Below are 13,077 nucleotides of genomic sequence, written 5' to 3' on the forward strand. Positions count from 1 at the left end.
AGGTCATGTTTCTATTATTAAGCTAGGGTAGTAGTAATAGACTGAAAACAGGTTGTGCTTTCTTTAGAACTACCATTGATTTCAAACTGCCAAGCATATAAGCATTTTCGCATTTTCTTTAACTTCAGTTCAGATGGTGCAGCACTTATTTACACTTCAGTAAAGGAAAATAAGAATATTGATTTAGTGTATAAATATATTGTCCAGAAATTGTATGGATTCCCCTTCAACATACCTGCTGTTGTTGTGGAAAAAGATGCAGTATTTATGTAAGTTACCTAGTAATTAAGCTGTCTTGTATTATACATCTACAAAGTGTTGCAGTGTATTTCCAGCCCCTAACAGGAGTGCTCCTGTTCAGGACTCCCTCCAGCCACTGGAGGGGAACCTTGTAGTAATATTTTGGGCTCATGGGAAGGTGGGAGGAAAAAGAACACTTCCTTTTCCTGTCACACCCTACTGAAATGTCTCCCTGCTGTGTTATATAGTGCTAAAGGGCTGTCAGTCCCAAACCTGAGCATTTTATTGCTATATATTGGCTTGGGAGAGGAAAGGTTTCTGCAAAACAGCTCACCCTTCCGTATATACTACAGAACCAGAGGCAATGAGCCTATGTACACCAGTTGCTGGGGAATATGGGTGGGAGGATGCTGCTGCGCTCATGCCCTGCTTGTGGGTTCCTTGTCGGCAGCTGTTTGGCCACTTTGTGAACAGAATGCTGGAGTAGATGGACCCTTGGTCTGATCCAGTACAGCTCTTCGTATGTTCTTAGTGAGTTTATTTTTTAACCTCATGGTGTGTATCAGTGTGTATCACCCTTGGACTTGAACTTTCCTGTTCTGGCTTAAAGAATGGAAGTATTTTTCTACAGAATGTGATTGGGTACAAAGGGTGCCAAACTTTGAATGATCGAAATTGGAAATGTGACTGTGCATTTGCCTTCAGTCCTGCAGGATGGGACAATGAAAAGAAGATAGGAATATTACATGAGAACTTCCAGACTTTAAAAGTGGGGGACAATTTTGAGGATATCATTATGAAGCCACCTGTCAGAAAGGTAACTACTTACTGTGTTTAGAAGAAATACCTTTAATTTTAACACACTGCCTCATTTGCAAGCATAAGAAATTCTTTTAAGTGATAGCAGTGCAACTAATTATTTGTGCTATCCCAGCTGCAGTAGCATTTTTGGCTGTGATCTTGTGTATTTGAATGTAAATGCCATTTGAAATCAGTGTGACATCTGATTTGAAATCATTTATTCAGGACCTTGTTGTCAGCCTGCCAACCCTAATTATATATTGCATTGGTTGCTTTTTAGCAGAAAAACAATCAATTTTATAATAACATCAATAAAATAAATGAAAAAGCAGACATTGATTCCATTGACAAGCCTTACAACACATTTAGATCAGCTTGGTAGACTCTATGAATGAAAAGATGACCAATTTATAGTTGAAAAATTATATATTTATTTATTACATTTCTATACTGTCCAATAGCTGAAGTAGTTGTGATTATAAACGATGTTAGCCATAATGCCAACCAAACTCCATAGCTTATAACACTGAGAGCTTGGAGTGTTGCATCACTCAAGGAGTATTATTACCACTACACCAGGGATAGAAGCTATTGCTAGATGCTTTATAACAGCATTGCACAAAACCAATGCATGGCACAGAAATTAATAGTGAGGGGTGAGATGAAGACAGAACCATAGATGGCCTGTCGATGAACTATTCTAAAGGGATTTCAGCATTGGTGGAACTAGCCATCTTAGCACAAAGGTCTGTACACTTAATTGGAAGTAAGCTGTTAGTATGAAGTTACCACATGAATGCAATATCATTTGGTACACCACCTCCATGTTCCCACTACAGCAGCACCAATGCTACAGCATTTTATGAATAAAAGGTCCAAAGCAAAGTCTTCCCTAGCAAATCTCAAGAAATCAGATGGCTCACATGGGTAGACTCATCCCCAGAAATAAGGTGGGCCTAGACTGTTAAGGGCTTTAAGGGGCACAACCAATACTTTGTGATTACGTTTAGCAGCATATACGCAGCCAGTACAGGAGAAACAAACACAGGTTTAGTGTGTAGCCTCTGAACTGTCTTCAAGAATATCCCTATGTAGAAAACATTACAGCAGTTGTTGATACATGCTCTGATACCAAGAAAAAAAGTAACAATATTTTGTAGCCATGCTTCGCAAATGCTTTGAGAATACCTTGATCCCCATATCTACGTTTGTCACCAGCTTGTTCTAGTAGAACAGTTAATTACTGTTAAAAAAATTAGACACATTTTAATGTTTTCTTTCCTTATTGCAGTTTGTACATGAGAAAGAGATAGTAGCAGAAGATGACCAAGTATTTCTTATGAAGCAACAGGTAGTACACTGTCAATATCCATTTAAACTAGAATGAAATTAGGTTTGTATTTGAATTTATTGCCAACTTTTGTTGCAAAATATCTCATTTTGTTTTACAGTCTCTGTTAGCAAAACAGCCACCTACTGCAGCTGGGAGACCAGTGGTGAGTAATAAATACTTAAATACTGATAATTTAACAGTATACATATGTAGTTCATTTTTGGTATTCCATATGTTTGTAACTCTACATTCTGTACCTGAAAGCTTTCTTTGCTTCTTTTAGGCTGCAATCCTACATCAGGCAGTAAGTCCCACTGAAATCAATGGGACTTACTTCTGAGTAGACATATATGGGATTGCACTGTTAAGGTACTTACCCTAGTTTTTTTTTATGTTTTATAGAAAAATCCCCAAAACATGACTTTTGAAAAACGTATTAATATGTGGATTTTCAGATGACTTTGTGGGGACATGAAATAAAAATGTTAGTCAACATTGCTTTGTTTGCTAAATGTCCATTCCAAAGCTTTGCCAGCTTCTGTATGAGAACACCATTGATGTGGGGGTGATCAAAAGTTAATTTTGGACTTTTCTTATTTTGTCTTTCCTAATAGGAATTATCAAACATTTTCCTAATCTAGGTAGTGTTCCTTAAAGCCTGCCAAAAGCTGCTCAATAATCAGTTGTAGTGTACCTTGCTGCTTCATGTGTCTGAAACACCACAACTCAACTTCCCAGCACTGCTGCTCATGCAGTTTTTCCTTTTTGTTATTGTCTTATTTGTATAGGGTTCCCCCCTTTTTCTTATTTGTGATTAATTTTAAAAATTGCAATAAACATTTATTTTTAGAAAGCCCACCAAAGGCTTTGTTGTATAGCAAAAAGAAGGAATTCTGTCATTTTATTCTATATGGGAGTAGCATACCTTCCAGCTGTTGAACTGGAATTTTTGTGGTAATGCAATGTCAACTTTCCATGTCTTTTCTATGTCTGTAATTGCTTTTACAGACTGCATCAGCTGTTAACTATGTGCCTCTTACTAGTCACATTCTAATCTAAAGTTAATTTGCTAAGACGTTTTGCTATGAGTAACTCACGTAACTTGTTTGATTATTATTATTTTCATTTTGAGAAGAAAACGTATTTCTGGGATCTCAATGGGCTTGAGCACTTCATCATATTCTCAAATTCTATATAGGATACCTCACCAAGAGTCCCTGGAGGATCCCCTAGGACACCAAACAGAGCAGTAACCTCCAATGTTGCCAGTGTTACACCCATCCCTGCTGGATCCAAAAAAATTGATCCCAGCATGAAAGGTAAACCATTGAGGATAAATAGTCTTACAGTCTTTTCTAAAATTGGCTTCTGGTTGGATCCACTCTTAGTCATAATTAGAGTAGACCCACTGAAATGATGGGACTTAAGTTAGCCATGACTAACTTAAGTCTTATTGATTTCAGTGAGGCTACCCTTAAGTATGACTAAATCTGAATCCAAACCTTCATATTGTATTTCAGCAGTAAATATGTTTTCTGCCCTTTTCCAAAATATTATTCTGTGGATTGTTTTACATTTCAAAGTAAGGGAAGCAGTTACTCATGTTTCAGTCAGATGAAGACGGCTGTAACTTTGGGGTGATGGATCAGAATCTCTCTTTCAAGCCAGGAAGTGTCCTTGCGAATAGGGTGTCAGTAGTTCATTATGTGCGGAATGTCCTCTCTGTAAAGCCTTGAGAGAGGTGGTTTGGGCCATTTAATTAAACATCTTGATACGTGGTCTGTAGAAGGAAAAATGTTCTGGTGGTTAAGCAGTAATTTACTCTGTTTAGTTGTTGGGTTTTAATGCTCAGTGTGTGAGACAATAAATTAGATATAGTTGACTTTTTGTTTTTAAAGTCATAATGTATAGAAACCATGTATTTCTGTTCAAAGATGTCAAATCAAATTAATCCTTATCATACATCTGGTAATTGTTTTAAAAACTTTTTTTAGCTGGAGCCACAAGCGAAGGAGTCCTGGCTAACTTTTTCAACAGTTTACTGAGTAAGAAAACTGGCTCACCTGGTGGACCTAGTGGTGTTGGTAGTCCTGGAGGAGTAGGGGTCACTGGGGGTAGCGGTGGCAGCAACTTACCAGCATCTGCAAAAAAATCCGGTAAGAACAGGATACAAACATTTTGGGGGTTGGATAAAATGGATGCTTAAATAACGTATAGCTTTAAACTGATACAATTTTTGTTCAAGCAAATGTATAGTGCTAACTGTAAGAGGTGGAAAAAATGACTCTTAAAATATTAAAGTTTAGTCTTTGCTGATCATCTCATCATAGAATCTTACAATTTGGGAGGGATTCTGGGCTCCAGTCCATAGATTCTTGTGCACATTGGACTGTGTGGTAGTATATGCAATGCACACTGCTGGAGGTAAGGATCTCCAAATACCAAAAAGATGGCTACTGTCACCACTGGACAGTCAACTGGTATGTGTGTGGGAGGGGGGGAGGAGAAAAGCTGGATTCAATTTTGCCATTTTTGTCACAGGTAATAGATCTGTGAAAATGGTTGGGTAGGTGTGTACAGCTACAAACTTGATCAGGAAGTTTCACTGTGTGACCAGTCCTGTGTGCCACATGCAGTCTACAGCACCTCCCCACCACCAATATACTACACAGTACTTTTTTGCACGCAGGGCCATCATAATGAAATGTGTGTGCAGATAGCCTTTGCTGGATCAGGTTGTCTGCTCCAACACCTGTCTTGAGGTGAGGGGTCCACAAAGTTTTGCCCAGGCTTGCTAGCCGTCCATAACTTGTGGCACCACTGAGCCCTCCCCTTCCTCAAGTCTTCTGTGATTGCCAAATAACTTGGGAATAGGTAGGGAAGTCTCTGTATCACATGAGGCTTTGGAAGAGACAAAAGGCAATATGAGTCTCATATTGCTTCTGTCTGCTCCAGGTCTTGGTGCAATGTAAGAAGCCTCTGGATAATGTTATGGCAGAGAGATGCACAAAGCCAGACCTGCCATAAACTGCAGCATTCCAAAACATTAGCATCTTGTAACAGTAAGAGTTATACTACTGGACTAATTTTTGGAATATACACCAGAATCTTTATTGATCTTGACTGTAGCTGTCGAGATGAAAAGCTGCCTCTCCTAACATTCTGCGATGGACTCTGTTTTACTCCCACAGTCTCACCGGTATCTTGGTCTCACTGTCCCTTCTGTGTTGATGGCAATGAGCTTGGGAGCCTTTGAGTACAGAAGTTGAAGCAAACAGGGTGACAGCCGTGAACTTGTATTTGATCACTTCACACCATTGGTCAGCCCAAATTCTATACTCTCCCCCCGACCCCCACCGCCACAACAGCTCTGACAGTGCTGCTCACCTGTATGGGAAGATACGAAGCCTCCCCCTCTGCGCATAGGGCAGTTCATATATAGTGGAGATATGTTGCATGCATCCATAGGTGCTGGATATGGGGGATTATTCTCCCTAAAGCAGCCCTTTTCTTATATATTGTTGTCGATCCCATTGCTTGCAGATTTGTCAGTAGAGACACTTTCTTGTCAAATTTATCCTAAAACAATCTAGCTGATAGTAACCAGTACTGAAAAAGATTATAGCCTTGAATGTAGAGGTAGGTGTAACTAATGGTGCAACTATACATTACCTCGACAAATTGTGGTTCTTAAGGCAATGCAGGGCAGGGAGGCTTAGTGGGGAGGCTCACTGATACACAGGATCAAAACAAGCCACAGTGGCTTAAATAAGACATGGTGGTTTGTTGCAAGCCATTGCACATGCCAGGTGTGATTTGCATAATCATTGCCTGGCTGTGACTTAGCATGTCGTCCAAACCCGGGCGGCATGGCTTGTTGGAGGGTTAAACAACCCTCAAATAACCCACGGGCTGCTGTAGGGCTATTTGAGGGTTGTTTAACCCTCTCACAAGCCATGCTGCCCAGGTTCAGATGACACGATAAGCCACAGCCAGGCAGTGATTATGCAAATCATGGGCTCGCAACAAGTCACTATGGCTTATTTATGGATTATATGGCTTATGCTAACCGGCTTTGAGGGGTGCATATCCCTTCCCAGATCTACTAATTCTTCTGTGTTGTATCTCCTCTCCCCCTTCTGCCTGCTGACCCCTTCCTGCATGCTGATCGGCCTCTGTAAATGTCCCCTCCAAGATCCCTGCATTAGCATCACAAAATAAAAGCTGAGTGGAGAACCCTGTTTTTGAAGATAGCTTTTAGGGTGATACTATACATTACAAGATAAATAAAGTTTGATATGGTCCAAGACTGTGTCTGGGTTCAGACAATCACAGCCATCATGGCTTCTCCCCACGCCATTTACATAATTACCCGCACTACTGTAGCTTTGTACCCACACTACAACCCACGACATGTAGGCTGGGTACAAAGCCACGCCCACTGCACTGCATGCCAGGTTCAGACAACATGCCAACCCGCACTGCAGCGTGGGTAATTATATAAACGTCGGGAGGGTGCATGGCACACATAGGGGCAGGGGAAGAAGCCATGGTGGCTTGTTTTCTGTCTGTGATCATTGGAACACCCCGCTGTGTCACCCAAGGATGCACTTGGAAAAAAAAGATACTGGTGATAATACATCCAGAAGAAGCCATGTAGGCTTTCTGAATGGAGTGACAGTGCTGTGGGGCCACATTCAAACAAGTGTGTTCTCAGTTCTCTCAAAGAATTGTGGCACCTCAAATGGTGTATGTTTGAACTGCACCTTAGTATCACTGCTTGAAATATTTAGTAGCAACTATGTATTGAGTTCTGTAACTATAAAAAACACCACTTGGCATCAGTACTTGTGGAAAAAGTTTCACTTAAAATGCTTTATTTTGTATCCTCCTGTATGTGTATAGGCCAGAAGCCTGTCTTAACAGACGTTCAAGCTGAATTGGACAGAATGTCACGAAAACCAGATCTGGTCTCTCCAACGACACCCACGTCCCCCACAGAAGGTGAAGCATCTTGAAGACACCAAATATAGCCATTTATTCGGTTTTCTGGGATAATTTAAACTTGCCTCTGCCTCTTCCTTCAGTGACTGGGACTAGGGAGCTGAAACACATTTTCAGAGAAGGACAAGCAGTTGGTGTCTTGTGTTGCTCAACTTTGTAAAAGGGAACTGTACAGATGGAAAATTATCACACAGTGTATGACTCCTGCTCACAGTACAGTGTGACATTCAGAAGTATCTAATTCCTGGATTTTGTTTAAAAGCCTGTCATTCTGTAACATTGAAAGTGTCCACAATCATTTGTAATGTAAAAAGGCTGCTTGAAGAGTTGAAAAGGTGATATGCAACATGGGCACTTAATTTATATTGATCTCCCAACCTTTTTAGTTTAATGCAATTTTGCAAATTAACCTCAAGGGAGAGAATTCACTAGTTTTTGTTGGAAAGAGATCGATCAACTGTTGTTCTTTTGTGCACCATCAATAAACAAACTGAAATAAAATTGAACACTTCATTTGGAATATGACGTCAGACTGCACTGATCTCTTTTGAAATTTAAACTGTATTAAAACTACTTGAACTAAGCTCATGCCAGAACAATGTGTTACACTATTGAGGATTCACTACCAAACCAAAGAGTGCTTTTTAAATTCCTGGGCTTTATGTTGAATAGCCTTGGGTATCTAAAAAACAAGTTTTGGGTTTAGTTGAGGAAGTTTCTGGTGGGGGGGACTTGCTGGGGAACGTCCAACAGGTATGCACCTTTTTGGAGCATGGCTGTATGTAGACAGTAGCAAAAGTTACCCTCAACTCAAATAAGATAACCGTCTTCAGATATAGACCTGTAGGATGATTGATACAGTATCTAAAATACCTCAAGCAATTTGTTCTTACCATTTAGATCTAAGTCGATTCTCCAAGCATTTAATTAAAAGTGCATATAGTTTTTTACCTTTGATAAACCCACCATTAGTTTCACACATACCTTTCATATTGGAGAAGCACATTTTGATACTTGTGGAAGGTAGTGTTCGGTGTTCCTTGCCCAAGCAAAACTTTTTCCTTTCAAAAGCTATTTTTAATAGTGCTCCTAGTATTCTCCCATCCACGGAGCTGGTCAGGTCCATATCTCCATAGCTTTAACAATGCTGCAACCTCAGATGCTCCCACATTATTCAGTGGGCTCTAAACCACTATTTCTAAGAAATATATCAAATGTATAGACATAATTGCAAATTAAATACTCCAAGTTCATTCAGATTAGATCCTGCTCTGAGTATCTAAGGGCACAATCCTATGCAGATAGGCGGCCGCCTCTGAACTCGGAGGAGACCACCTATCCAATGCAGGGCAGAAGCATGGAGGGGATTATTCCCTCCGTGCTTCTGCCCTGCATTTTCTGCTAGACGGCTGATTGCAGCTGCCTAGATGCGGGAGGGCAGAGCAGGGGAGGAGGCTGCCGGACAACACACAGGATGTGTCATACTGGCATTTCCGCCCTCCACAGAACATCCCCTGGAATGCCCCGTTTTGGCCGCTCTGCATACCTCTGGTGAGCGCAGAGCACAGGGCTGTTCCGCGCTGCCTGTAAGGCAGCGCAGAAGTGGGGGAAGGTCAGTTCCTGGAAAACCAGATATTCCGGTTCCCAGAAAACAAGATATCCTATGGCCATCTAGGATTGCTCCCTCCATCAAGCTTATGTTTTTGTTTTTTTTGTTGGCAGAGTTGGATATACAAGGGCTGGAATTCACATATTACATGGGTTGGGATCCACAGAATTACTTTAGGCATGTCCCCCAATGAATGTTCCCCCTTTGAACAGTGGATCCACGGCTGCTCTTGCAACTCCCTCACTTTCAAAAGCAGTTTGCTATGTGGTATGTGGGGCTCTCGTTCAAAAAAACAAATCCAAAGCACTCTTAAATGCCTGGATCTACTCATATGGTTCTTCTGATAATGTAATATGAATCTGTATATGGTGCTATAGTTTATGTGACAATGGAAAAAATAAACATGAATCTGCATATGGTACCGTAGCAAACTTGAAAATGCTGTTTTTCAAACTTGCAGTAAAATAAGACATTTCTCTCTAGTGCAGAACTTCAGTCTTAGGCAAACTGAGAAGTTAGTGGTTTCCATTTCTGAGAGCAGTTTTGAAATAATAGTCATCAGTGTAACGCTCTCTGGTTTGAGAATTCTGAAAGATAAGATCTCTCAGAAAGGAAAGTTATGGTTTCTACAGTTACCTGATGAAGAAGAAAGATCAAATTACGGTTGCAATATTTTATGCTATTAAGCTCAAACTTTGCTGAGTGAACACACTATCTGACAAAAGACATCTTTATGGAAGACTATACAAAGTTTTTCACTTCTAATCAAATGCATGGAACATATTGTACTTTTGATCAGATTACTACTGTGTAAACACAGAGCGAGCATTTTGATGTGCATTTAGGAAGTGCACAGGTTTATGCGACAGATGAGGTAAGTAATGCACCTTTCTATTCTTTTTATACCTTAGGATTGAATTGTTTGTGTTTAACCATCTATTTGTGAAATTTGTGTCCTCAAGAATTACAGACGGAAGGTTTTTAGTATCTAAACTCTGCATATTTGCATAAGAACATATTCTATCAAAGTATAAGGGCTTTTCTGAAGACATTAAATGATTGTATCTCAGATGCAGTCTACAGTATGTAAGTAACTCTCCTGCAAACAAAGTAAGGCACATAATAATTTTCTGCTACTGTGAAGTTTCTGCAAATGTTTAACAAATGCATTTTTAATAGGAAGATAACCTTAAAAAGGACCAAACAAAAGTGTTTCAAGCACTAGGCTATCAATGTAAATTACAAGTCGGTTACACAATTGATCACAATGAAGAAATAAGCATTGTTAAATAGTTAAAAATAATAGGCAATATAATAATGTAAGGTACATCAAGCTTATTTTTGGACAGTAAACCAGCTAAATGGAAAAGTCTAGCAGAGGTTTCAGAATATGCTCTGTCTACTTTCCAGGGAAAGAGAGTATTGTCGAGCTTCCAGGGAAAGAGAATATTGTGGAACTACCACTGAAAATGCCATTTTCCATTCCTTCATTTGAATTTTGCACGTGGTTTGTGTCAAATAGCTCACAATCAAAGATCACTATGGGATATAGGGGCAAAGGCATTCTTTCAGGTAGGTTGAGCCTTAGCTGCTCAGTGTTTCTAAATGAATATTGGTATCCTAAATTATGGATATAGTATGGGAAAATTTTAAGATCACGTTTTGCAGGGGGAAGGCATACAATGGAGTGACACCAACCCCTCCCCCACAAACCCTGTGTGGAGCATAAGAAATGGGTAAGGGTACAACCCTATCCAGATAGTTGGCCACCTCCAAACTCAGAGGCGGCCAAGTATCCAGCGCTGGGTTGGAGGAGAGTGGCAGTTGTGTGCTCCAGCTGCTCTGCATTTCTGCTAGATGGGCAATTTCGCCCATCTCGCAGCAGCGTCTCAGAGGGGGAAGGAAGGAGGCTGGGGTGGCCATAGGAAACAGTGTAAGCAGCCACCCCGGTCTCCTCCCTTCCCCAGGAACGCCCCCTTTTCCCTGTCTCCGTGCTCCATTTTGCAAGTGCGGAGAGGTAGGCAGCGCGGTTATGAGAGGGAGAGGGAGGGGAGTGCAGTTTCCTGGCTCTGACCCCTCCAAGCTCGGAGCCAGGAAACTGAAGTAGTCTATGCCCTCCCAGAGCTACCTGGTGGGCAAAGCATTGCTCTCTAAATACATGACAATAAGTGGTTCAAATAAACATCTAGATTAGCATGTCTTCCTTTTCTTGGCTTAGATAAATGTTTTAACCACTTTAAATTTTCCCCAAATACATTTTGTAGGCAAACTGGCATTTTTATATAAATGCTCAATTGTTGGAGATTTTACAGAAATAGAAATTCAGCCAAAAGCAAGTTGTGAATATGTTAATGAGATTGTCATTGATGTAAATCTATTTCTAAATCACAGTAAGTGTTAGAAAAGGATGCTGTGAAACTTTAATTTGGCCTTTCTGGCAGTGATTTAGGGTGCAATCCTATCTATGTTTAGACACAAAAAAGTCTTACAACTCCTAGCAGTCCCCAGCCAGCCATGCTGGGAGTTGTAGGACTTTCTGTCTAAATACGCATAGGATTGTGCCCTTAACATATTAACCTCACACACATTTGGCACCTTATTTATGTGCTGGCCATGGCCTGTCATGTAAAGGGAGCACACTCATTTAGCCTAATACAAGCTAGACAAGTTTTCTACATAATGTTGAGCCCTAAAGCAAACCATCGCCCCTCCTGCATATGTATTAATTAACTATGCATAGGGCACTCAAAAGACAGAACATATAGGTAAGCAACTCTGTTTCCTCTACTTTCAGCATGTTTTTACATTTTATTTCTTAAATATCCTTTAGAGTTACCGCACTTTGAGACCGAGATTGAGCTTAATATTGCAATAACCTCTATGCTAAAATAAACTGAGCAGAAATAATGAGAGATATCTAATGGGAGACTGTTACCACTCACTTCTCTTTATTTACAAGACCAGCCTTGTCCTCTCCTGTATGTTTTGGCCAGGTACATTATACCCCTAGATTATCTGCTGATGTACATTGAATTATGAAGGAAAAATGTGTTTGTACTTCCTGCAGATATCCACAAGATGGAGGTAGCAGACTCTTGAACAGGTAAACAAATAAGTACAGTAGTCCATACTAAAGGATATATTCTACAGATTATTTTACCTGTAACATTTTTTCAGGACTCTCATAATGATTATGTCTAAAGTTCAAAGGATAGCTTGCCCTATTCCTTCAGAGCATGGTTGTGGAGTATTAATAATGTAAAGCTCTTTTTACCATACTGTGTGTACTCTTTATTTTGCCTCCCTCTCCAAATAGATTTGTGGTTCAGGTCACTAATATTCCAATGCTATATTTTATGCGTATTTGCTCACACTGAAATGTAATGGGTCTTGCAGATGGATCCTACACACTTTTATTCAAAGCAAGAGTGCTGTGCCCAACACTAACCAGCAGGACTTGAATCCAGGTATCTTAGCTCCAAGAATTCACTGCTTTGTCACTGCATGCATCAATGCACTCACCAGCACTGCTATGAATTCTTTCTGTGTAGAGGGTATAATTTGTAAATATTAATGTGACACTGAAAATGGAAGGCCGTTAAAAGCTGTCACTTCTAATTTCTGTCATTAAGTATATCATAATGTGCATGTAAACTATTAAGTTGGTCACTTGCATTGTTCTCGCACATTTCTGTACCTTGCCACATTTCTGTACCAGAACAGAAATCCAGAGAAGCAGAGGTGTGTTGCAATTACATCCATAAAATGGTAGGTTTATTATAATTTTATTTGAAATATATACTACTTTTCCAGCATCATCTTTGTTTAGATTAAAACATCATAGAGCAGTATCAAGCTCTTATAAAACCCAAACAATGACAAACATTCCACATTCACCTCAGCATTTGGTAAATGGTTATCTGTGTCCATTATCCCCACTCCCAGTATGTTCTAACGCATGGTTAGGTATTTCCCCAAATACCACTACACACTCATTTTAAATCAAATGTGCTTTCCAGTCAGTGCTACTTTCCCAGTCATACTGGCTATTGCATAGATGCTCTTCCACTTTCGATCTTTAACGAATTTT

At 40.1% G+C, this 13,077-nt stretch overlaps 1 protein-coding gene across 1 annotated transcript in view; it reads left to right on the forward strand.

Moving 5' to 3' along the window:
- DYNC1LI1 (dynein cytoplasmic 1 light intermediate chain 1) overlaps nt 1–9,262 on the forward strand; it is a 41,058-nt gene extending 31,796 nt beyond the window's left edge. The window contains exons 7-13 of the mRNA XM_084858255.1: nt 134–269; nt 946–1,057; nt 2,333–2,392; nt 2,493–2,537; nt 3,573–3,693; nt 4,369–4,530; nt 7,280–9,262. Coding sequence (XP_084714381.1) covers nt 134–269; nt 946–1,057; nt 2,333–2,392; nt 2,493–2,537; nt 3,573–3,693; nt 4,369–4,530; nt 7,280–7,392 — 749 coding nt within the window. The 3' untranslated portion in view covers nt 7,393–9,262. The remainder of the gene's footprint in view (nt 1–133; nt 270–945; nt 1,058–2,332; nt 2,393–2,492; nt 2,538–3,572; nt 3,694–4,368; nt 4,531–7,279) is intronic.
- The last annotated feature ends 3,815 nt before the right edge of the window (nt 9,263–13,077 follow it).

The sequence above is a fragment of the Heloderma suspectum genome, chromosome 5, assembly GCF_057233095.1.
Source record: "Heloderma suspectum isolate Gila_16-S chromosome 5, 16-S_ref, whole genome shotgun sequence".
NCBI lineage: Eukaryota > Metazoa > Chordata > Lepidosauria > Squamata > Helodermatidae > Heloderma > Heloderma suspectum.